At 47.5% G+C, this 25,737-nt stretch overlaps 1 protein-coding gene across 2 annotated transcripts in view; it reads left to right on the forward strand.

Moving 5' to 3' along the window:
- Positions 1-3,186: 3,186 nt before the first annotated feature.
- The window catches only part of ACAP1 (ArfGAP with coiled-coil, ankyrin repeat and PH domains 1), a 41,716-nt gene continuing 19,165 nt past the window's right edge, over positions 3,187-25,737 (forward strand). The window contains exons 1-11 of one of the 2 annotated variants that reach the window (XM_026723061.2): positions 3,187-3,363; positions 12,328-12,385; positions 14,197-14,316; positions 15,495-15,548; positions 16,198-16,256; positions 17,982-18,165; positions 18,310-18,354; positions 19,764-19,859; positions 21,750-21,824; positions 23,234-23,343; positions 24,760-24,811. In XM_026723061.2, coding sequence (XP_026578846.1) covers positions 3,311-3,363; positions 12,328-12,385; positions 14,197-14,316; positions 15,495-15,548; positions 16,198-16,256; positions 17,982-18,165; positions 18,310-18,354; positions 19,764-19,859; positions 21,750-21,824; positions 23,234-23,343; positions 24,760-24,811 — 906 coding nt within the window. In that variant the 5' untranslated portion in view covers positions 3,187-3,310. The remainder of the gene's footprint in view (positions 3,364-12,327; positions 12,386-14,196; positions 14,317-15,494; positions 15,549-16,197; positions 16,257-17,981; positions 18,166-18,309; positions 18,355-19,763; positions 19,860-21,749; positions 21,825-23,233; positions 23,344-24,759; positions 24,812-25,737) is intronic. The other variant, XM_087916428.1, reaches the window with a different exon arrangement.

Genomic DNA, 25,737 nt, shown 5'->3' on the forward strand with positions numbered 1-25,737 from the left:
TTCTCCTGGTGATTGGCCCAAAGTCACCCAGGTGGCTTTCGTGCGTAAGGCGGGACTAGAACTCCCAGTCTCCTGGTGATTGGCCCAAAGTCACCCAGGTGGCTTTCGTGCGTAAGGCGGGACTAGAACTCCCAGTCTCTTGGTGTGATTGGACACACCTGGAATTTGTCTCCTGCGTACAAACTCTCAGTGTGCGTGAAAGCTAGAAGTGATAAATCAGAATCATAAGTCATCCTAAAAATACACTCATCCTAAATCATAGGATACAACACTGAGTGATCGTCCCGGGAAGCTAAATAAACAAATTTCAATCGGTTTATAATAGTGATCAATAGTCATTAATCATAATTATGAACAGATAAGAATCCCAAATAATTCAGGTAAGATAGTCTCTTGTTGGGAAATCTTGGTCCCTCTGACGGAGCCGAGCTCTTGTGTGGTCATCCTTCTCCTTGACCCCCCCGAGGCCGGTCAGTCAGGGCCCTCCAAGGAAAGAAACTAGTGGTCCAGAAATCTTCAGACTTTTAAAACCTCCCTTTAATTTTTATTTTAAAGGTTATAAAAGGGTGTGGGTGAGTGTCAATTCCTGATAAAAGCCAGGCTGCCTCTCTATAAAAGTTTTATTTGGGGCCAATCGGTCACATCCTCAAGTTTTGCACCTTTGTTCAAGCCGGCCTTGGTGGGGGAAGCTAAGATTGGTACTTGGAAAGGAGACCACAAGGAAATCTCAGGGCTTTGAAGGAAAAGGTTGAAGGAAATCAATCCAAATCTTTGCACTTCTTTTTTATAATCTTATCTATATAAAAGCGAAAGGCCCCTCGCACATCATCACAAAATCTCCAGAACCGTAAAATTGGGTCCGTATCTTCGGCTTCTAGGGGCTCCCTAAGAAAGGATTTTTCCAAATAATGGAAATATAATGATGATGTACAACGCTGTATATTTAAAAGAGACTATATGTATGACTATGAGAATTATAGTGATAACCAGGGTGTATAATATATCTGAAAAAGGACTTGATATAACCAGTTGTAAAACTGGAAATGTGATGTATAATAAAGGAAACGGTACACTAAAATATTTTTTTAAAGACATATTTCTGGTTTTAAATCTATACGTTGCATTATCATTTTTTCCCAACCGCATGGAAAATCCAATATATATCCTGTATATACAATACATATATATATATATAGCTTTTGGGCATCTCCACCATATATGATAGTACGAGGCAGGTATCCTTGACAAACCCAGTCCAAATCCTTGAGCTTCCTTTGCCAAGGAAACACCCAAAGCCGAGTTGGCTTGAAGGGAAATTTTGTGGGTTTTATAGATGCGTCGACAGTCCAGCTTCCGATCTCGGTTTGTTCAGAAGTTTAAATCCTTTTTTTTTTTCCTTTTAAGTTTTTTATTTTTCTTACAAACTTATAAATGCCTGAACAGTGAGGTACCAGAGTGTCGTCGAAATAAAATAATATTCATCATATTTGTTCCATTTGACAGGCTCAAATAATTCTAATCATAATACATAAAACATTTATGTTCAATGAAAAATCTTCCATGATTTGCTTGTTCAACTTATAATCCTTTGTGATTTGATTATTCAATATTTCAATCCGTTATTTTTATGTCAGTCACCCTATTCTGCATGGCATGCATTTGAATACAAATAAAGTAATTTTAAATCGTATTTGTTACACGTAGCAAATAAATATATTTATTTATATATTCATAGACACATAGACACATATTCATATTGAATTAGAATTGTTCATTATTTATTTCATCGATAGTCCAAGATGTTATTTTTATGTCCGTCCATAATAAACTTTAAATACTTTTGCACCGATTCCTGGGGGAGAGAAAAGCACTCTGCGTGAGCCAGAAATCCCAGCAAGGCCGCTTATGAGTTTTGCACCTGTGACCCAGGGGAAAAAAACAACCTAAGATTGAGGTTTGGAAAGGAGACCATGAGGAAATCCCATGGCCATCCCTCCTGTTTCCCCCGAGTGGGCATTCGAAGCGAGGGAACAAGAACAATAAAATTGGAAGGAACCTTGGAGGTCATCTAGTCCAACAGGGGAGCCCATTATTCTCAATATTAGCCTCTACCTAGGATCGAACTCACGAGCCTCCTGATTGTCAGGTGAGAGCTCCACCTCTAGGCCACCGCTCTGGACGCAACTTTCTTGGGAGGTGGGGTAACCCATTCCTCTTCTGGACCCCTTTCCCACGCGATTTCCCACGCTCCCCGCGGGGCTTCAAGGCCTCCCCGTTTAAGGGGCTTCAGATTAAAGGCGACGCCAGACGCTCCTACCTGCCGTCCAGGTGAGAGGCAGGTTTGGCCGGAGGGGGAAAAGCCCGTTGGGGAAGGAGAGGGGAGGCAGGTTCCCCCCCCCCCCGCCCAGCAAGCCTCTAACCCGGGAGCCGCACGTGGGAACGGTCCGCAGGCTGGCTTGTGCGTTTGCTTGTGTGCTTGTGTGTTGAGGGTTTGTGGGCTTCGGGGCGTCTGTGCTTGCTTGTGTGTGTTTGTGGGCTTGTGTTTGCCTGTTTGGGTGTGGGCTTGTGTGGTTATTTTGTGTGCTTGTGTGTTTCTGTGTTTCTGTGCTTGTGTGCTTGTATGCTTGTGTGCTTGTGTTTGCATGCTTGTGTGCTTGCGTGCTTGTGTGCTTATGTGTTTCTGGGCTGGTGTGATTGTGTGTTTGTGTGCGTTTGTGTTTGTGTGCTTGTGTGCTTGTGTTTCTGTGCTTGTGTGCTTGTATACTTGTGTGTGTGTTTGTGTGATTGTGTGCTTATGGGCATGTGTGTTTCTGTGGTTGTGTACTTGTGTGTGGGCTTCTGTGCTTGTGTGTTTGTGTAGTTGTGTGTTTCTGTGCTTGTGTTCTTGTGTGTGTATTTGTGTGTTTGTTTGTGTGCTTGTGGGTGTACTTGTGGGTGGGCTTCCCTGCTTGTGTGTTTGAAGTGTTTGTGTGCTGGTGTGCTTGTGTGGGGGTTTCCACGCTTGTGTGTTTGAAGTGTTTGTGGGCCGGCGTGCGTGTCCGGCGCGCGTGCAAGGAGAGCCCCTCCCCGCCCTCCGAGGGCTGCCTCCTTCTGCCCGGCAGGGGTCGCCCTCGGCCGCCTCCTTCCCCTCGGCCGCCTCTGTGGGGCTGGCCCGGCCGGGCGGGGCGCCGCTCGCGACTCCTCCCCGGGGCGGAGCGGGCACCGCAGCGGCGGCAGCACCACCGGCAGCACCAGCCGCTTCTACTGCCTCGCCTCTGGCCGCACCGGAGCACCCGCCGCCGCCGCCGCCCCCCGGCAGCCCCCCGGCAGGATGACGGTCACGCTGCGCTTGGAGGAAGGGCTGAAGGACTCGCCCCGCTTCAGGTGGGAGGCGCGCATCGGTGCCAGGCGGTGGCAGGCGGAGGGAGCGGGCACCACCCGGTGCTCCTCCTGCCTGGCCGGGCGGGAAGAGGGGAGGGGGCGCCGCTCGCCTGCCCGCAACGCTCCCTTCCAGTTGGGGGAGGGCCCCAAGTTTCTGCAGCCCAAGGTGCGGTGGGGGGGCGGTGGGAGGAAAGGGGGCAACGACCCCTTCCCCCTCCCTATTTCTCTCCCCCTCCCTCATCTTCCTCTCTCCATCTCCCCCTATTTCTCTCCCCCGTTTTCCCATCCCCCCCGCTACCTCCCCCATCCCCCTATATCTCCAACCCCCATTTCTCTGCCCCTCCCTCATCTTCCCTTTACCTCCCCCACCCCTCATCTCTCCCCTACCCCCCTCTCCCCATCCTCCCTATCTGCCCCCTCTCCCCATCCCCCGACCTCCCCCTAATTCTCTGGCCCTTCCCCATCTCCTCCCCTCTGTCCCCCCTCTCTTTTCCCTTGGCTTGGGGGCTTCTAAACAGCAGCCCCTCCCCATTTTCCCATCCCTGTATCTTTTCCCTCTGCCAGGGGTCCGGGAGGTTGGGGGGACCCGTCAGACAAACCCCCCTCAGTTTGTAGAGCTGAGTTCTGCAACGCTGCCCCGGTTCCGGGGGGGCAGAGGATGCTCTCTCTCTTTTGGGTGGGTGGGTTGGCGGCCTTCTTAGAGGCCCCCCCACTCCACCCTCTTTCCTATCTCATCCCCGATTTCCACCAGTGGTTGCAACTGGGAGGGCAGGAACTGGTGCTAATTGGGGGAGGGGGCGCAAGGGACAAATTCTCTCCCCCCATTCCTCCCTCTACTACACACACACACACACACACACACACACACACACACACAGACCAAGGTCCCTTCCAGCTCTGTTTCTGACTGAAATGGTATAGGGTCGTCTTCCTAAAAAGGGCAGGCTGGACTAGAAGACCTCCAGGGTCCCTCCCAGCTTTGTTCCGATGGATCGATTGTTACCTTTTATGATGCTAAAAAGGATCAGAAGTCACTTTTTCCCCCCATTCCTATTTTTCTCCTATCCCTTTTTCTCTTTCTCCCCTTATTTTTTTTCCTCCTCTACATTCCGATCGAATAATAAAACATTTTTTTAAGAAAAGAAAAGACACACACACACATACACACACACACACACACACACACACACACACACACACCCGAAGCATCCAAGCCATCTCTTTTTTTGACCAGCCCGGTCGGTTGTGTGCAAAAACTCAGTTAAGCACGTGTGTCTGTGTGTGTGTGTGTGTGTGTGTGTGTGTGTGTGTGTGTGTGTTAGCGTGAGAATCGGCTGGTTGGTTTGGAGGCGCGCACAAACCATGGTTTTCCACCCTGGGCTGGCTTGTCGTGCAAACTGGGTTTTGTTTGTTTGTTTGTTGGTTCGTTGTTGTTGTTTTTTTTAAAATTTGTCCTTTGCAAAACAAACGTATTTCTGGCCACAGCGAGGCCGGAAAAACCGGACTGGTCTGCGGGTGGGTGGGTGAGAAATGAGCTTGCTTGTTACGGGGCCCCGCTTGCAGAACGGCCTGTGGCTTCCTGTCGCACGCACGCACACGCACACCCACACGCAAACACAACTACTCAGAACTCTGTCCTGAATTCTGCCCCATCTGCCCTGTTGCAACCTCCCCGTTGTTGTGTAGGTCAATTTTCACAAGAACGGAAGAACGGAGCCCCGAGCACGGGGGAAAGGATGTGGATAGCCAAATGACAGGCGGTCCTCGACTTAATGACCACCATGGGTGCCCAATGTTTCTGTCGCTAAAGCGAGAAGTCGGTTCCGAGTGGATTTTTTCTCTTTTTTTTCGCCCCATTGACAGAACCTTTCTCAATGCCGTTGCTTAAGCGAGTCACACGGTTGTTAAGTGAATCCAGCTTCCCCCGTTTGACTCCAGGTGCGCAAAAGGGGAGGCTGCCCCCGTCGTAGATAGTCAAAAATGGTATAGGTTCTCCTGCTTAGGCAGGGGGTTCGGCTAGATGACCTACAAGGTCCCTTCCCGCTCTATTAATCTCTTCATGAGGGACCTTGTTGTCGATGGAGGTTGTGGGAGCTTCATCCCTGGAGGCTTCCAAGAAGAGACCGGACCGCCCTCTGTCAGAAATGGTGGAGGATCTCCCACTTGGGTGGGCGGGGTTGGGCTAGATGACCTACAAGGTCCCTTCCAGCTCTTGTTAAGGATGGTTCTTGTTGTTGATGGAAGGTTTTCTGGGAGCTTCATCCCTGGAGGCTTCTTCCAAGGAGAGACTTGGACTACCATCTGTCAAAAACGATGTAGGGTCTGCTTGGGCGGAGGGTTGGACTAAATGACCTCACAGGCCCCTTCCGATTCTGTTTAAGAGGTTATATGGACCAGCAGTCCGCTGCCGAGCGTCTGAATTTTGGATCGTGGAACCAGGTGGACGCATCCAAGGTTGTAAGTGCAAAGAATGGTCGTAACTTGTTGCCCGCCCGCCCCCCCCCCCGAGCTGTCGTATCCTTCGCTGAATGAACGGCTGTAAATAGAGGATCACCCCGTAATCTGTTTTAATCACAGTCCCGTCTGGTTCTGGGACTTTGGTGTTTGAAACAGAGGGTGGAGGTGGGGGTGGAAATGTGAATTTTGAATATTTGGATCAGATTATCCGGCGGTTTCCAAAAAATGACTCATTTCTGCTATAAACGTGGAAAAAAATACATAGGGGAAAAAAATTGAGGTTTTAATCTGGTTTGGGCTTTTATTGCAGCGAAGAAAAGTTGGAAATGAAATTTTTCTTTCTTTCCCTTTTGTATCCTTCCCTCTTTTTCTTTTAATCCTCCTTTATTTTCCCTGCTCTCTTTATTTTGATTTGCACCAGGTGGTCCTCGACTTACGGCAGCCATAACCGTGAGTCGGTGGCCAGGCATCCGAAGGAGGCTATAACATCCGTAAGGGTGAAAAACGGCCCCCAAAGTCCCTTTGTTCAGTGCAACTTCAGTCACTAAACGAGCCGTTTGTAAGTCAAGGGCTGCCTGAATTTTACGTGAGGATAAGCTTCAGTTTTTAGAATAGAATAGAACAGTTGGAAGGGACTTTGGAGGCCATCTAGTCCAACCCCCTGCCTCGGCAGGAAACCCTACACCACTTCAGACAAAATGATTACCCCAACATTTTCCACTTCCGCCTCGGGCATCCCCAAGGGATGGAGACCGGCTGTTTCAGATAGCAGATAATCAGGGGACCTCGGAGGTCATCTAGTCCAACCCCCTTGCCCAGCGGGAGACCCTACTACGCCATTTCTGGTTTCGGTTTCGTAGCCGTCATGACTAGTTTGTGGGCTTCTTAAAGGGAGGAAGAAATCTCCCCCTCCTTCGGTTGAGGCGCGCTCCAGGGCCCATCATCCCCTGCCAGGAAGCAGCGGACCTCCATCGGGCAGGGGATGATGGTTGAGGGAAGCTGGGAGCGCCATCCCCGCCATGCCAAGGCCGAAAAAAAAAAAGCAATATATTTCCGTTCCGAAGTTTGCCAAGGATGTGAGAAATCGTTTCCAAAAAGTCATATATTTTTTTCCACGTTGTTCCTTCTGCCCGATTTTCTCTCTCTCAGCGTTTCCATGTCCTGCCAAGCTCACCGGGGGAGGGTGCAGGGGGGCTGCACCCCCTCTTGTTTGGGGGTACAGGGTTCCTCCCCCACACACACCTATGCGTGACTCTGCTTTTTCGTTTTGCAGGAGGGTATTTTTTTCTCTCTCTCTTTTTCTTAGCATTTCCTGCAGTTTTGGGTTCAATTTCTCTCTCCGGATGTGGCTTCACTTCTCGTTCTTGATTCTGATTTTCAGACAGGGGGCTGTGGCAGGGTGGGGGAGGGCTGACAGGCAGCCATCTTGGCTTAAAAAAGGGGCCAGGTTCCACAGGGACCCGTCGCCTTCAGCTAGCCGGGATGCTGTGGAGGATGGGATAATATAAGTCGGGAGCAAACACCCCCTCCCGGTAGAACTGGTGATGTTCCCCAGTTGGGCCATGAAACGTCCGCAAGGAAAACGAAGAAGCTGAGAGACCCCACAGTCCTTTTCCTCCTCCCCCTTCCTCCTCCCCCCCTTGTTCCCCTCTGCAAACCCACCTCCCTTCTAGCGCTGATGACGTTCTCCGATTGGGTCATAAAAGGTCTGGAATTAAACCATCGAAGTCAGAGAGCGCCAAAGGCCCCATAGTCCCTTTCCTTCCCTCCCTCCCTCCCTTCCTCTTCCTCCTCCTCCCCCTCCACCTCCTCCTCCTCCTCTTCTTCCTCTTCCTCCTCCTCCTCCTCCTCTTCTTCCTCCTCCTCCTCCTCCTCCTCTTTCACAAACTCCCTTCTAGCACTGAAGACATTCCCTAGTTGGGTCACGAAACGTCTGCCAGAAAACCCCCTCTGCTCAGATAGGCCCCCAACACGATGGGATTTGTAGTTCAAAGCCTACCAATATTGGGAAGGCAGTCTTTGGCAAGAGGCTTAGGGAGGTCCTCTGCCTTCCCAAATGTCGCCAGACCTACAAATCCCATCCTCCCCAGCAGCCTGATTGTAGCCTGGCTAAGGTAGGACGATGGCCGATGAAAACCAACTGGTTTAGAAAGGGCCAAGTTGGAGAGAGAAGAGACCCTTTGGTTCTTTTTCATGACTGCATTGGCTGGGAGTGGGGGGTGTACCTGTGAGATCCACAGAATAATCCCCGGGGGGGGGGTGGAAAGGGACCTTAGAGGTCATCTAGTCCACCCCCCCCCCCCGCTCAAGACAGGAGACCTCGCGTGGGTAGTCGGAAGCTGTGGGAGCGCCGTCGCTTGAGACTTTCAAGGAGAGGCTGGACTGCCATTGGTCAGGAATAGGATGTAGGGTCTCCTGCTTGGGTGGGGGGTTGGGTTGGACTAGATGACCTACAAGGTCCCTTCCGACTCTGGTTATCTGTTATCTACGCCAGTTTTCCAACCCACCGCCACCCCTCATTTTGTCGCTGCTTTCAAGGTTTCGCGGGGCCTCGCAAGTTGTGTTGTTGCGCGCTTGGATGGGGAGGGTTTCTGCACAACGCTGGGCGGAAATTGTTTCCAACCACTGACGGAGGCAGGAAATTGTGAGATGACCGCAACGGAGCAGATGGCTGTGATGTGTGTGTTTCCAACGTGAGTGGCAAGCAAAAAAAAAAAAAACGCCGCTTGCACAAAGGGTGCATCCTTGGCACATCACAATCTTTGGTTTCCATGGGGATAGAAATTCTGCACCGACTTAAAAAGGGATGGGGGAGGGGTTTGCTTTAAATTTCCCAGAATGCCCTCTCCAACTTCGGTGCGTTCTACAGAAGAGACCTCGGAGGTCTGCTAGTCCAACCCCCTGAGACCCTATCCCATTCCAGACAGGCAGCTGTCCAATCTGTTCTTCAAAACCTCCAGAGTTGGAGCACCCACAGTGTCTGGTGGCAGGCAGTTCCACTGGTTAATTGTTCTAATTGGGAAATTGCAATTCCTCATAGGCTGGACTGGTCACTCAAGGATCGGCTCCAACACAATGTTTCTCAACTTCAACAAGTTTAAGAGGGGGTGGACTTCAACTCCCAGAATTCCTCCGGCCTGCCTGCTTTAGTCTGCCTGGACTTCAACTCCCAGAATCCCCAGCCTGCCTGCTTTAGTCTGCCTGGACTTCAACACCCAGAATCCCCCAGCCTGCCTGCTTTAGTCTGCCTGGACTTCAACTCCCAGAATCCCCCAGCCTGCCTGCTTTAGTCTGCCTGGACTTCAGCTCCCAGAATCCCCCAGCCTGCCTGCTTTAGTCTGCCTGGACTTCACCTCCCAGAATCCCCCAGCCTGCCTGCTTTAGTCTGCCTGGACTTCAGCTCCCAGAATCCCCCAGCCTGCCTGCTTTAGTCTGCCTGGACTTCAGCTCCCAGAATTCCTCCGGCTTGCCTGCTTTAGTCTGCCTGGACTTCAGCTCCCAGAATCCCCCAGCCTGCCTGCTTTAGTCTGCCTGGACTTCAGCTCCCAGAATCCCCAGCCAGCCTGCTTTAGTCTGCCTGGACTTCAACTCCTAGAATCCCCAGCCTGCCTGCCTTAGTCTGCCTGGACTTCAACTCCCAGAATCCCCCAGCCTTCCTGCTTTAGTCTGCCTGGACTTCAACTCCCAGAATCCCCAGCCTGCCTGCTTTAGTCTGCCTGGACTTCAACTCCCAGAATTCCTCCGGCTTGCCTGCTTTAGTCTGCCTGGACTTCAACTCCCAGAATCCCCAGCCTGCCTGCTTTAGTCTGCCTGGACTTCAACTCCCAGAATCCCCCAGCCTGCCTGCTTTAGTCTGCCTGGACTTCAGCTCCCAGAATCCCCAGCCTGCCTGCTTTAGTCTGCCTGGACTTCAACTCCCAGAATCCCCAGCCTGCCTGCTTTAGTCTGCCTGGACTTCAGCTCCCAGAATTCCTCCGGCTTGCCTGCTTTAGTCTGCCTGGACTTCAGCTCCCAGAATCCCCCAGCCTGCCTGCTTTAGTCTGCCTGGACTTCAACTCCCAGAATCCCCCAGCCTGCCTGCTTTAGTCTGCCTGGACTTCAACTCCCAGAATCCCCCAGCCTGCCTGCGTTTGTCTGCCTGGACTTCAACTCCCAGAATCCCCCAGCCTGCCTGCTTTAATCTGCCTGGACTTCAACTCCCAGAATCCCCTAGCCACCTAGGGTTTACTGGAATTCAGCATGGATAGTACAAGAACAAATATCACTTTTTTTTTTGATAGAGTAACTTTCGTAGTAGATAGTGGGAATGCGGTAGACATATCTTGAAAGTGGAAAAAATAACTACATTAAGCTAAATTAATAAACAAATCAATAAACAAATTGTGACTGGATGGCAGGATAATTATAATGGATACCTGGATTCTCCTGGCTGAGGAATTCTGGGAGTTGAATTCCATCTCGGTGAGATTAAAAACATGGTTTTAACACAGTTTTTCCCCAGGAGTTTGGGAATCTCCTGCAAAGAATTCTGGGCAATGGAGTCCCATCTCCAAATGGAGGCAGCCAGCTTGGTTGAAAACGAGAAGCAGACTTGGAAGGGACCTTAGAGGTCATCTAGTCCAACCCCCCGCCCAAGCAGGAGACCCTACCTGTACCATTTCTGACAAAATGGCAGTCCAGTCTCTTCTTGAAAGCTTGAAGTGATGATGAAACAGAAGAACTACGACCATCAACTCATTCGATTTATTTGTTTGAAAAAAATAATTTTTATGAAACAATTTTTCTTATATACAACGTTATTTCCATTCATTGCAATGCTTCGGTGACGGTATACATACTTTTACATAAATCTTACACCTATCTGTACATTTATCTATATTCCCTAACCTATCTTTGTCCACTATAACCTTTGCCTTATTATTCTATTGTCGTCTTCTCTATTCACCTCTATATCTATTATTTAGCCAATCGTACAGTGCATTCCATGTCAGGTAATAATCAATTTCCTCTCTATCCTTTATCTCCATGGTCAACTTATCCGTCTCGATGCTCTCTAGTATCTTTTTACATCACATTTTCCTCTAGTGGCATACAGTTTTTAATCCAATTTTATGCGGAAGTTAATTCTGTTATTAGATGTATTATTAGATGTGTATTAATAGATGTAGCAATACATACTCTGTTTTCTTTTTTCATTTTTTTTTTATAAACAAAAAAATCCATTCCATTTCAATCGTGTGTCGATTCGGTACATATTTCAAATTACTTATCCATTATTAATAAGATTCTTCTTATTCATGTTAACAACATAATAATAATAATAATCACATTCCCATATACATAGTATAAATGAGATCCAATATACCTCTTACATTAATTCCTCTTATTATTTTATAACTACATCTAATCCTTTTTCGTTTATTCTATTTTCTATCCATTGGTAAAACAAATCCCATATCATATAATATTCAGATTCTTCATTTTTTTTAATTTCTAGTGTCAACCTATTCATTTCTGCACATTCAAATATTTTTTCAATTATTTTTCCTTCTATTGGCATCTTATCACTCTTCCAGTTTTGGGCAAATACAATTCTAGATGCTGTTAAAACACGTATAATGAAATAAGTCTTTTCTTTACGATAACCTTCTGGTACCGTTCCTAGCAAAAAACACTTCAGGCTTCAAATCTGTGTGTTGTTTAATCATTTTCTCCAGCCATATATGTATCTTAGTCCAATATCTTTTAGCTTCCGTGCAAGTCTACCACACGATAATATGTTCCTGGTATTTGATGACATTTTCAACATTTAATTGATTTTTCTTTAAACATTTTTGCTAATTTTGCTGGCGCTAAAAGCCATCTATAATACATTTTGTGCAAATTCTCTTATCGCTGTCAATATTGTCAGTTCATAATTTCTGTCCCACAGTTTCTGCCATTTATCAATTTTATGGCATAACCAAAATATTTTGCTCAAGCTATCAGCACTTCTTTAGCTTGCTTTTCTACTCTGTTTTCTTATCATATTTTCCCGTTATTAGACCTAATTGAAAATTTTCCGGTCTTAGTTCAATTTGCTGTTTAATTATTTCTTCTGTTTCTTTGCACCATTTTTTTTTGTCCTTATCCAGTTTTTTTTCTCGCTACAGGGCATGTCCACCACATGGGGTTATATGTCGCTTGTATTTTTGGTTGGATTTTCAACATTCAGACGGTCTGTCCCAACTCATTTTAATTTCCTCCACGTTGCAGTTGTTGCAAAAGTGCCCCGCCCCGCCCGCCACCTCTAATACCTTCTGTGGCTGCTTGTTCATAAACGTGGCAAAGCAAGAACGGAAATTGCAAGATGCGTCGGGTGTTGTGACTCTGTGGCCACGACTCTGCTTCGAATCCCTACGCGTTCGTGCTCAGCATATCTTTTGCAGTGGTTTCTGACCGCCCTGGCTGACATATTTCCTTCCTTTCTCTCCCCATCCCCCACCCCCAAAAAATAAATCCCCACTTCAGGGCCGCTGTTGAGACCGTGGAACTAGAAGTGTCGATTTTGGAGACCCAGTTGGAAAAGGTGAGCAGGTGACGCACCTGATTTTTGCACGCTGGCAAAGGGACAACGGCCGTGTCAGGTTTAAGAGCACACCTGGGCTTTGCACCAAATACTTTGCAAACTGTTCGTCTGTTTCCCCTCCCCAGGAGAAAAATCCAGAAGTTGCAGAATTGCACACAAGGAAGAGAACATAACAAAAAATATTTTGTTTATAGGTCTTTAAACGCCTGTGGCTGCTTCTGGATTGCACCACCTGACACCGCAGGAGAGCAATTTCCTGTCTAAAGCAAAATTTCTCCCAGAACTGTCCAGATCCTTTGTGATCTTTCAGATCCTAAAGGGTGTTTCTTCAATGCTCCCAGAATTCCCCAGCCGGTCAGGGTTTCCTGGAATTCAGCATAGAAAAGGGCAAGAATAATTATCACCCTTTTTTTTCCTCTCCCCCTCAAACTGGGCAGCTTTTTCAATAGACGGTGAGAATGCAGTAGATGTAATTAATATATCTTGACTTCAGCAAAGCTGAGAAAAATAACTCGTGACAAGCTGAATTAATAAAACGAGTGAAAAGTGCGTCGGATGGCAGCCCATCCGGGCGCCAGTTCCACAGCCACCGCGAGAGTTTTGCATCGGGGCTGAAGGAGTTTTCCCAGAATTCCTCTGGGTAGGAAGGAAGAAGAGAAAGGGAAGAAAGGAGAGTGGAAGAAAAGAGAGAGACAGAGAAAAGGAAGGATGGAGGGAAGGAAGGAAGATGGATGGAAGGAAGGAAGGAAGGAAGGAAGGAAGGAAGGAAGGAAGGAAGAGAAGGAAGGAAGAGAAGGAGGAAGGAAGGAGAAGGAGGAAGGAAGGAGAAGGAAGGAAGGAAGGAGAGAGGAGGAGCAAGGAAGGAAGAGAAGGAGGAAGGAAGGAGAAGGAGGAAGGAAGGAGAAGGAAGGAAGGAAGGAAGGAGAGGAGGAGCAAGGAAGGAAGGAAGAGAAGGAGGAAGGGAGAAGGAAGGGAGGAAGGAAGGAATGAAGGAAGGATGGAAGGAAGGAAGGAAGAGAAGGAAAGGAGAAAGGAAGAGGAGGAAGGAAGGAGAAAGAGGAGGAGGAGCAAGGAAGGAAAGAGAAGAGAAGGAGGAAGGAAAGAGGAGGAAGGAAGGAAGGAAGGAAGGAAGGAAAGGATGATGGAAGGAAGGTGGACAAATGGAAGGGAGGAAAGAAGAAAGAAAGAAAGGGAGGAAAGGAGGGAGGAGGGAACGAAGATCGAAGGATGAGAGACAAGGAAGGGAGGGAGGGAGGCAGAAGGAAGGAAAGAAGGTAGATAAGGAGGGAGGGAGGGAGGACGGAAGGAAAGGAAGAAGGAAGGAAGATCGACAGGAAGGAAGGAAGGAAAGAAGGAAGGAAGGAAGGAAGGAGAGGAGGAGCAAGGAAGGAAGGAGAAGGAAGGAAGGAAGGAAGGAAGGAAGAAGAAAGAAAGAAAGAAAGAAAATTGTAGTCACGTGACCCTGGGATGGTGCCACCCCATTACTATATGCTGGTTAGCCAAGCACCCAAATTTTGATCCTGGCTGTACAGAGTGCAAGGGCCATTTTTTTTTCCAGCTCCAACTTCAAACCGTCGCTAAGCGAATGGTTGTAAGTCGAGGACAACCCGCGTTGCTCTTGATCTTGCCAGCTGGAACACCTGCCTGCAGGCTGGTGCTGCTGTCTTGGGCGGGTGGGCACCGCTGCCCCAGGGTGTGCCAAGGCTGGTCTGTGGTGGTCGTGGAGGGGGGGCTTAGCCGGACAGATGCCCACTGGTGTCCGTACGTCCCAGTTCTGACCCACTTCTCCCCGTCTTCCCCCCGCTTGGCAGTTGTTGAAACTGGGGAGCACCATGCTGGAATCCGGGCGCCAGTTCTGCAGCCACAGCAAGAGTTTTGCCCTGGGCATTCAGGAGCTATCCCAGAATTCCTCGGGGGACACCTTGATGGTCGTAAGTGGATTTTGGGTGGGGGCGGTGGGTGGGGGAGAGGCCAGGGGGCGGTTGCCCTCAAACTGGCGTTTGGCCTTGGCTGGGAAGAGAACCGTGCATCGTGGCACGCGGCGGCTCCTGTGTCCCAGCCCTCTGTGCGTGTGTGTGTGTGTGTGTGTGTGTATTTTGTGTGTTTGTGCATGTGAGAGACACACACACACACACAGAACGGCCTTTTGTCCCCAGACTGAAGAATGGATGGGCAGACAGACAGACAGATGGAATTGATAGATAGATGGATAGATGAGGGAGGGATAGATGGAGGGATGGAAGGAGGGAGAGATAGACAGATGGAATTGATGGATAGATGGATGGATAGGTGGATAGGTGGAGGGATAAATGGAGAGATAGATAGGTGGATGGAGGGATAGATAGAGGGAGGGATGGATGGAAGGAGGGAGAGAGAGATCTTTTCTTGAAATAAATAGAAGTATAGATAGATATAGATAAATTATAGATAGACAGACAGACAGGAAGATGGAATTGATGGATGGATAGATGGGTGGATAGGTGGATAGGTGGAGGGATAAATGGAGAGATAGATAGGTGGATGGAGGGAGGGAGAGATAGATGGGATGGATGGATGGATGGATGGATGGATGGATGGATGGAGGGAGGGATAAATGGAGGGATAGGTAGATGGATAAAGGGAGGGAGGGATAGATGGACGGATGGGGATGGATGGAAGGAGGGATAGATAGATGGATGGATGGATGGATAGATAGATAGATAGATAGATAGATAGATAGATAGATAGATAGATTCATAGATAGATTAGATAGATCTAGGAAGACGAAAGTGCAAAAGTCAACGTCCCTTTGAGGGCAACATTCCTCTTGCTTGCCCACACTGCCTCTGAGCATGTGTAAAGTGCCTGGCACCCGACATCAGCCGGGCCCCGGAAGTTCCTAAATGCCAAGTCTGTTTGCTCAACCCGCCATGTCCTCTCACCTGCGTGCGATGGGAGTTGTAGTTCGGCCCAGGAGGAAAATAAACCCCAGTCGGGTTTGAAAACTATGTCAGTTTGACCCAAACCGAGAAACAAAATTAAAAAAAAAGGTTTAAAGCGATTATTAGACCAAATATTCCTCATTCCGATGTTTCTCTGGTGATTTGTTGCCTTTTTTTTCCCCGCCCAGGAGTGCCTGGAAAAATTTTCCCAGAGTTTGAGCAAAATGATGGAACAGCAAGAAGTGAGTGGATTGATCTTTGCTAGCTGTTAAGGATGGGAGACCACCAGGAAACCCCAACCCTGTAAACAAGACAGAAAACTCGAAAGAGGCCGCCCCAAAAATGGCAATAAAACATTCTCCCCGCCCCTCAGTATTGTTGCCTCGATGTGGCCTTTCGGTTCTCAAAGAAATCAAACAAACCCTCCCAGCAGGAGAATTCAAGATAGGATTCATTTAATAATTGTGGCAAAAAAAAAATATATATGCAATAGAATAGAATAAAATGTGCAGTAAAGTAGAATGAAACACGCCATAAAATAAAATACACGATACTTTACTGCATTTACTTTTTATATTTTATGATAAGGGTGTAAAATAAAATAAACTTGGTTTCAACTATAGGCGTTTGTCTGAAGTGGTGTAAATTTTCCTGCCTAAGCAGAGGGCTGGACTAGAAGACCTCCAAGGTCCCTTCTGTTATTCTACCATATCCTATCCTATCTTAATATTCTATTCTATTTCCTATTCTATTGTATTCTAATAGTCTATTCTATTTTCTGTTCTGCTCTAGTCTATTCTATTCATTCCATTATTCTATTCTATTTTCTGTTGCATTTTCTCTTCTATCCTATCCTATCCTTGCTTAAAGGTGCTCTTTTTTTCGTCCTAGGAACTCCTGGAGACTGCACAGCAATCTCTCAAGCAGCAGCTGCAAACTCTGGTGAAGGAGTAAGTGTGTCTAACGGGAGTCTGTTGGCTTAGCGTCTTTTGTGTTGAAAGCAACCCACAAAAATGATTGGGAGGGAATTATTCGGGGCCGAACGGGATTTGAACTGGGGTCCCCGGGGTCCGTTTTGAACTCACCAACGGACGGTTCGCTTTGCATTCGGTAGCTGCCTCCCCAACGTATCTGGGATTTCACAAGATGCACCGCCAGGCCAAACTGGGTTTAGATATTGGGGGTTAGGAAGTCAACCATTGGCTTCCCAGAGTCAGTTTGGTCTAGTGGTTGAGGCAACATGCTAGAAACCAGGAGACCGGGAGTTCTAGTCCCGCCTTAGGCAGGAAAGCCAGCTGCGTGACTTTGGGCCAATCACCAGGAGACGGGGAGTTCTAGTCCCGCCTTAGGCACGAAAGCCAACTGGGTGACTTTGGTCCAATCACCTGGAGAGGGTGAGTTCTAGTCCCGCCTTAGGCACAAAAGCCAGCTGGGTGACTTTGGGCCAATCACCAGGAGAATGGGAGTTCTAGTCCCGCCTTAGGCATGAAAGCCAGCTGCGTGCCTTTGGGCTAATCACCAGGAGAATGGGAGTTCTAGTCCCGCCTTGGGTATGAAAACCAGCTGGGCGACTTTGGGCCAATCACCAAGAGAATGGGAGTTCTAGTCCTGCCTTAGGCATGAAAGCCAGCCCATAGTGTTAGGAATGTAAGTCACCTAACAGTTATTTGGGCTGGAAATATATAAACCAGGATAGACATTTTAATACTGTATCTTTAAGAGAATACTCAATCTGTAATTGAGTGTGGTTTCTCCAATGGCCATAAGATGGAGCCAGAAACCTGGATTGTTTAGTCTTAGTCTCAGAAGAGGGTGTGTCTCAGTGAGTCTCTGTTTCCTTCTGTTGGAGAGAGTTGCCGTTCCTCCTAATGTCTGTTACGGATCGTTGAAGTAAGTCTGTTACTGGACTGTTTTTGATACTGGACTTTGATATTTGGATTATCCCTGAACTAAACACTGACTGATTTACCTGTGAATGACTTGGACTGCTTATCTTGGATTGTGCTTAAACATTTATTGGAAGTAAAAACCTACATTTACTGTACAGTGTATCTGTGTGCTGTGTGTGTGTTATTCAACACTTCTCTCACTAGGTCTCCCTGTATGCGCTCATTCTCCTAACGGGGAAATACCTCAAATCATAGGTTCCTCTTCGTTTCTAGGGATTCACTAAGAAAGGATTTTTCCAAATGGCCATCAGACCATTTAGAGTACTTCCTATATTATTATTATTATTATTATTATTATTATTATTATTATTATTATTATTATTATTAACATGCTCTGATGCTAAGGAGTCCTATTCCCCCTCCCCACCTGAAAAAAAGAAATATCTTCCAAATGCAAAACACAAGCAGAGGAGTTTCAGTCTCAGTTTCATAGCACCAAGCAGTTTTCGTACAGAACAGTTGAGCTAAGCCACACTCAGTCTCCTTGCTGTCTCCTTCTTGCTCACCCAGCAAATACTCTTTCAGTTTCCAAACAGCCCTCCACTCTCTCACACACGGACAAGACGCTAGCCAGATGAATACCCATGGATGCTGGTAGGCGCAGAGGCAGAATTCCCCTCCCCTTATTTTCCTCTCCCGAAATTAAGCCCGATCACATAGTTCTGTGAATGCAGCTAACCCGGGTTAAGGACATCGTGTGAACCCCGCACCCTTCTTCTCTTTCAGGGACATTAAGCAGTTCAAAGAGACCCGGAAGGAATTCGAGAGGGGCAGTGAATGCCTTGGCAGCGCCTTGCACCACAACGCTGAGGTGCCCCGTCGGCGCCAACACGACGCAGAGGACGCCATGGTCGCCCTCAAAGCGGCCCGTACCACCTTCCGTAACCGAGCCCTGGACTACGTGCTGCAGGTAGAGTGGGCCGGGTGCAGGGGCTGAGGATCCCGTTTCTGGGTTTGGGTGGGGGAAGGCGGACAGCGAGGGGTCTGGGGACTCTCGGGGTGGCGCCTGGCAACGTGGGACTTGAACTCCAGACTCTCCTCTCCTGTCTTTCAGATCAACGTGATTCAATCCAAGAAGAAATTTGAGATCCTCAAATTCGTGAGTGAACTCCCTCCCCCAACCTTGGTCCCTTGGACTACAAACTCCCATCGTCCCCAGCCTCAAACCTCTTGCCCGGAGAGGGGAGGGCACACACATGTGCGCGTGTGTGTGTTTGTGTGTGTAGCTTAGATTTTCGCACACGTTCACAAAGATGGCTTCCATGAGATGCCGGAGTAGGTCCCTGGGTGGAGGGGATCTGAGCGAGATTCGCACTCGGTGCACAGGCTGACACCTGCGCTGCGGGGGGGCAGGGTGGCGGCTTTGGCGTGGAGTTTTTGCCCCAGTGGGTTGTCGTGGCCATCCGCGGGGTTGGCATCGTGTTCTGACCCGGCTCCCAAAACACGACGAACCCTCTTGACGTGAACTCGAAAGATTCCGTTAATTAGGAGCGCCGGCAGCCTCGGCCAAATGTTTCCCTCTCTCACCGCAGGCTGACCGGTGTGTCCGGCAGGGAGGTGAATAGCTGTCTGCCACACCTACTCACCTCCGCCCCCCTGCCTTTGATCCCCAGAGCTGGGGTGGGGGCTTTGCTGACAGCAGCGATGGCTCTCCCGTCCCGAGGTCCGGCCCATGGATTTCCACTGCTCTCCTCTCCTCTGCCTTCTGCACGTCAGGCCCTGGATCCAGCTGTTCCTCCTCTTCCTCATCAGCCCCCTCCAGACCTGGGGGCTGTTGACTCCATCGGAGGGCTGAAGGACGGCCCAGGCTCTGCCTCTGTCTCCCCGGGGGAATTCTGGGAGTTGAAGTCCCCAGATCTCAATGTGACCACATTTAAGACGTACAGGAAGATCTCCACTTATAGTGACCATTCATGAAAAAAGTGACTTAGGTCCATTTTTCACACTTACAACCGTTGAGGCATCCCCTAGGATCACGTGGTCCAAATCCAGGTGCTTGACTCACATTTATGACGGTCACAGCTTCCGGGGGGGGTGTCATGCGATCCCCTTTTTTTGCGACCTTCCATCAAGCAAAGTCGATAGGGAAACCAGATTCGCTTAACAACCAGGCTGCTCGCTTAACAATTACGGCGATGCACTTAACAACAGCGGCAGGGAAAGGCGTAAAATGAGGTGAAAAATTCCCTTAACCAACGTCTCGCTTAGCAACGGAAATTTGGGGCTGTCTTCGGGTCGTAAGTCATGGACCTACCAGGAGAGATATAATCTGTCTTGAGTTGACCTTCTCAACGCCAGAAAAATCTCCTTCTGTTCCCCCTTCTGATTTTAGCTGAATTTTAGCTTTCAGGGCCCAGGATGGGAAAATTCAAATTCAAAACTTCCTTCCTCCCAAGGCTCTTCTCTCTCTGTTTTGCAAAGAATCATTTTTGGGGATCACCTCAAATTTTATTTTAAGGGACGGCTGGTGTGGGGGGGTCTCCCTTTTGATGCCTGCGATCGTTCCAGGTCTTGTCCTTCATGGAGGCCCAATCTGTGTTCCTGGAGCAGGGATTTCAAAGCTCCAAACAGCTAGAAGAATATCGCAAAGGCCTGGATGCTCAGGTGAGGGACCGGCGGTCCTGGGGGTTAATTTAATTTAATTTAATAATTGACTTGACTTGACTTGACTTGACTTCACTTCACTTCACTTGACTTGACTTCACTTGACTTCACTTCACTTCACTTCACTTCACCACTTCACTTCACTTCACTTTTTAATTTATTATTTAATTTATTATTTACTTCACTTCACTTCACTTCACTTCACTTTTTAATTTATTATTTAATTTATTATTTAATTTACTTTACTTTACTTTAATTTAATTAATTTATTATTTAATTTAATTTAATTTTAATTTATGGTACGTTTATTTATATTTTATTTGTTTGCTGGTTTATTTTATGGCGCATCTTATTTTGCTTTATGGCAAATTTCATTTATTCGTTAGTTTATTTTATTTCTATTTTATTGCATCTTTTCATTTGTCGACTTTATTTCATGGTACGTTTTATTCCTTCTTTATTTTAATCTTCTTTGGTTTCACGGCATATTATGCTATTGCATTTTTTTGTTTTATTAAGATTTTATTTTAGGTTTTTATTTTACTTGGCTGCGTATTTTACTCCATGGCATGTTTTTGTTTTGTTGAGTATTTTATTTCTTTATTTCCAGTATGATAAAACTTAGGGGCGCACGGGGGTGGGTTGGTCCAGAATTGCAAAAACAATTTTGTGTGCACGGAGAGATTTTCTGCTCGTTGGCCAGAATTATAGAAAGAGGGGAAATTGATGGAAGAAAGCCAGAGATGAGCCAGGAAAGGGGAAAAAATCCTGAATAAACAAGAGTCAATTTTCCAGGGGTGTGAGACGTTTCCTCGCAATAGGATTGGTTCAAAGCCAGGCCAATGGAGACAAAAAAAAGAAAGAAAGAAAGAATTGGTTGGGTGTGATGGGACTTGTAGTCCCACTATATCTTTACGCGCTTTCTGGCTGCGGTTGTTAAATGAATCTGCCTTCCTCGTTGGCTTCGTTTGTCGGAAGGTCGCAAAAAGGGGATCGCGTGACTCCGGGGACACGACGGCCGTCGTAAATACGAGACACTGGCCAAGCCTCTGAATTTTAATTGAGTGACACCCCCGGGGATGTCTCTACGGTCGTAAGTGTGAAAGGCAGTCATAGCTCATTTTTTTTCAGCGCCATCGTAAACTTTGAACGGTCACTAAATGAACCGTTGTAAGTCGAGGACTTGCCTGCACTGGGGAAGAAAATAGAATTCGCTTTTGTTGGCTGCCGTGCAAATTGATTTTTTTAAAAAAAATGGTTTAAAAGGTTTTTCCCGCTGTTTTTATATACACACACACACACACACGTACATACATACATACATACATACATACATATATATATATATAAACTTTAAATTGTCCAGAGTCACCAATTGAACGAATAAATCAATAAATCAATTGAGGCAGTCCTCGACTTACAATGGTTCATTTAGTGACCGTTTGAAGTTACGACGGCACCAGGAAAAAAATGAGCTACCACCGCTTTTCACACTTAATGACTGTTGCATCCTCCTCCTATGTCAACGCACTCAAAATGCGGACGCTCGGCCATTGACTCTGATTTACGACAGCCGCAATGTCCCAAGATCCACGCGGTCCCCTTTGGCGACCTTCTGGGAGGGGAAGCCGGATTCACTTAACGACCGTTTAGCAACTGCAGGGAGTTGCTTAACCAATTTGTGCAAGAAACGAGTCAACTGAACCAATGTCTCACTTAGCAACGTAATTGGAGGGGGGGCAGTCCATGGTGGTCGTAAGTGGAGGACTTCCTGCGACTTCCATCCCGGGTTGTGGATTTCGAACCTCACCCCAGCCGTTTCCTGCAGAGTGACCCTCAATCCAGGTTTGCGACCCTTTTCTTCCCCAAGTCTCTCTTCTTTTTAATCAGCTGCACGAGTTGGTCCTGGAATCGGCCCGAGAGAAGAGAGACATGGAACAGAGACACGCCGTCATAAAACAGAAGGTGAGGTTCCCCGGGGTACGAGAAACCTGGCTTAATTACAGGGGTGAGCTGATAACAGGTAACAGATAATCAGAGTTGGAAGGGACCTCGTAGGCCATCTTGTCCAGGGGTCACCAAACTGCAGAGAAATCTCACACTCCAAAGCAATTAATCCAGGCTGTGTAAAAACACAAGGCTGTCCAGCCCACCTGGCCCGCGGGAACCCTCTCCGCCCACTCACTCCTTACCCGGCTAATTTGCCTGCTAAATTGCTATTTTTCCTTTTTCCGACCATCATCCGTTCTGCTGTGCCGGGAGATTTAGATTAGCTCGGAAGCAGGAAACGGTTGGATTTCTTGCTTTCTAGCTAGTCTTTAGATCTTCCGCTCTGCTTTTAAGCAGAGCCGAACCTCCCTTAGGACTGAAGGTTCTATTATTCCAAGCAGACTCACAGCAAGCAAATTTGAGAGACTGAGCTAGCCGATGGCAGATAGATAGATCACTGAATGGTTTTGCGAGCTACTCAATCTGCCTGCCTGCTTTGGCTGATTTTGGGTAAAAATTGCTCTTTTTTAATAAAAAAAATATATCAATATTTATAAATTGCTCTTTTTTAATAAAAAAAATATATCAATATTTATATACATGGTGTGTTGTGAGTTCATTTTGTGAGTTTGCTTGCAAGCAAATTTTATGTGACAGACTCAGGTAGCTGATGGCAGATAGATAGATCCCTGAATGAATCTGTGATTCTGTGAGCAACTCAATCTGCCTGCTTGCTTTGCTTGATTTTGGGTAAAAATTGCTCTTTTTTAATAAAAAAAAATTTCAATATTTTATATAAAGGTTTATAATCTTTACCTACAACCCATGCCCAGCCAGTCACATCACCACCAAGCCACACCCACAAATTAGGCCACGCCCACAGAACTGGTTAGTGGTCCCCAGGATTTAAAATTATGAGTTTGGTGGTTCCTGAGGTCCAAAAGGTTGGCAACCCCTGGAACTAGTCCAACCCCCCGCCCCACCCAAGCAGAAGACCCTACACCATTTCTGACAAGATGGGAGTCCAATCTCTTCTTGAAAGCCTCCAGGGATGAAGCTCCCACAACTTCCAAGGGCAACTTCTGTTCCGTTGAGTACAGAATACAAGAGTTCTTGTATTGATTCTGTATGAATCTATAAGGGTCCCATGCTTAAGAAGAGGGTTGGGCTAGATGATATCTGAGGTCCCTTCTAACTATGGATTCTGTAAGGATCTGCCTGAGAAGCGGGTTGGGTGGCGTTTCAACAGGTGGGAGGAGCTTGTGAAAGAAGGGGCGGAGCTTAGGCCCAAAGGGAGGAGTTTCCTTCGATAGCGGTAGGAACTATCGAAGTGGGATTTGGGTCCTTTGCGTGCAGGTTTTACGTCTCTCCTCACCTTTGCCCAGGATTTGACCCAAGACGATGATGTCCCTGAAATCCAGGCTGAACCTGGCGCGGTGGTGACGGAAGGATACCTGTACAAACGGGCCAGCAACGCCTTCAAGACCTGGAGCAGGTAAGCTAGGCGGACACACCTGCCTCATCCCATAGAGCAGCGTTTCTCAACCTGGGCATCTTTCAAGAGAGGTGGACTTCAACTCCCAGGATTCTCCAGTCAGTTTAACAGATGACAAATAATCAGAGTTGGGAAGGGGCCTTGGAGGTCATCCAGTCCAACCCCCCTCTTCCCAAGCAGGAGACCCTACACCGTTTCTGACAGAGGGCAGTCCAGTCTCTTCTTGGAAGCCTCCAGGGATGAAGCTGCCACAACTTCTGAAGGCAACTTCTGTTCCATGGGTTGATTGTTCTGTCAGAAAATTCCTCCTTATTTCCAGGTTGAAAAATCTCTCCTTGATCAGTTTCCATCCATTATTCCTTGTCTTGCCTTCAGGGGTTTTGGAGAATAGCTTGACCCCCTTCCTCCTCTCTGGGGCAGCCCTTCAACTATTGGAAGATGCTCTCCTGCCTCCCCTGGTCCTTCTCTTCCCTAGACTGGCCAGGCCCAGTTCCTGCAACCGTTCGTCGTATGTTTTAGTCTCCAGTCTCCTAATCGTCCTGGTTGCTCTTCTCCGCACTTTTTCTAGAGTCTCAGCATCTTTTTTTATAATGTGGTGACCAAAATTGGATGCAGGACTCTAGGTGTGGCCTTACTAAGGCTTTATAGATTGGTATTAGTGCCTCCCTTGATCTCGATTGTATCCCTCTGTTAATGCAATTTAGGATTGCATTAACTTTTTTGGCGGCGGCTGCTGCTGCACACGGCTGGCTCCTATTTAGCTGGTTGTCCACTAAGACTCCAAGATCTCTTATTACAGGTCCTGCTACTGAGCCTGGTTTCACCCAGTCCATATGGGTCCTTTGGGTTTTTCTTGCCTAAGTGTAGGACTTTCCTTTTCTCTACACTGAATTTAATTTTATTAGATACGGTCCAGGGTTCAAGTCTGTCAAGATCCCTCTGGATCTTGAGCTCATCTTCTTGGGTGTTGGCTATTCCTGCCAGCTTAGTATCACCTGCAAATGTGGTCAGTTCCCCTCCTATCTCCCCATCATTGATTTAAGATGCCTGGATCCCAGGTTCCCCCAGATGGCAAATGTTTTCCAGAATTCGACACGGATAGGACAAGAACAAATACATTTTTCGATGGGCTAACTTCCCCAGTGTAAGTAGTCCTCAACTTCCAGCCATTCGTTTAGCGGCCCTCCGAAGTTAGGATGGCACTGAAAAAAGAATTTCCCACACTTTCGGCATCTTAGCAAGAAAAGTTCTGCTCCTAACTGTGGTCGTAAGTCAGTGGCTGCCTCTACCTATTTAACCTTTGAGGTTGAAGGAAGCCCTGCCCTTGCAATTGTTCTCGGCGAGGTAGACTGCTCTGGCCTAGGGAAGCTCTCCTGGGCCGTCCTTCCCTGCTCAGCTGCTGCGTTTCTGTTGCAGGCGCTGGTTCTCCATCCAGAACAACCAGCTGGTCTATCAGAAGAAAGCCAAGGTGAGGAGGGGGGAGGGGGCTGCCTCTGGAGGATGAGGGGGGCAGTTTTCCTTGGGAAGAAGGGAGGGAGGAAGGAAGGAAAGAAAGAAGCAGAGGAGAGGGAGGGAAAAAGAAAGGAAGGAAAAAGGAAAAGGAAAAAGGAAGGAATGGAAGAGAAAGAGAGAAAGGAAAGAGAAAGAGAGAAAAAGAGAAAGAAAGGGGCAGGGAAGGAGGAAAGAAAGAAAGCAGAGGAGAGGGAGGGAAAGGAAAAGAAGGGAAAAAGGAAAAAGGAAGGAATGGAAGAGAAAGAGAAAGGAAAGAGAAAGAGAAAAAGAGAAAGAAAGAGGTAGGGAAGGAGGAAAGAAAGAAGCAGAGGAGAGGGAGGGAAAGGAAAAGAAAGGAAAAAGGAAAAGGAAAAAGGAAGGAATGGAAGAGAAAGAGAGAAAGGAAAGGAAAGAGAAAGAGAGAAAAAGAAAGAAAGAGGCAGAGGAGAGGGAGGGAAAGGAAAAGAAGGGAAAAAGAAAAAGGAAAAAGGAAGGAATGGAAGAGAAAGAGGGAAAGGAAAGAGAAAGAAAGAGGCAGGGAAGGAGGAAAGAAAGAAAGACGCAGAGGAGAGGGAGGGAAAGGAAAAGAAGGAAAAAAGGAAAAAAGGAAGGAATGGAAGAGAAAGAGAGAAAGGAAAGGAAAGAGAAAAAGAGAAAGAAAGAGGCAGGGAAGGAGGAAAGAAAGAAAGACGCAGAGGAGAGGGAGGGAAAGGAAAAGAAGGAAAAAAGGAAAAGGGAAAAGGAAGGAATGGAAGAGAAAGAGAGAAAGGAAAGGAAAGAGAGAAAAAGAGAAAGAAAGGGGCAGGGAAGGAGGGAAAGAAAGAAGCAGAGGAGAGGGAGGGAAAGGAAAAGAAGGAAGCAGAACAAAAAAAAGAGAAGGAGGAGGGAGGAAAAAGAAAGGAA

Source organism: Pseudonaja textilis, chromosome Z (genome assembly GCF_049901715.1).
Source record: "Pseudonaja textilis isolate UNSWEBS1 chromosome Z, rPseTex1.2, whole genome shotgun sequence".
NCBI classification, from domain to species: domain Eukaryota; kingdom Metazoa; phylum Chordata; class Lepidosauria; order Squamata; family Elapidae; genus Pseudonaja; species Pseudonaja textilis.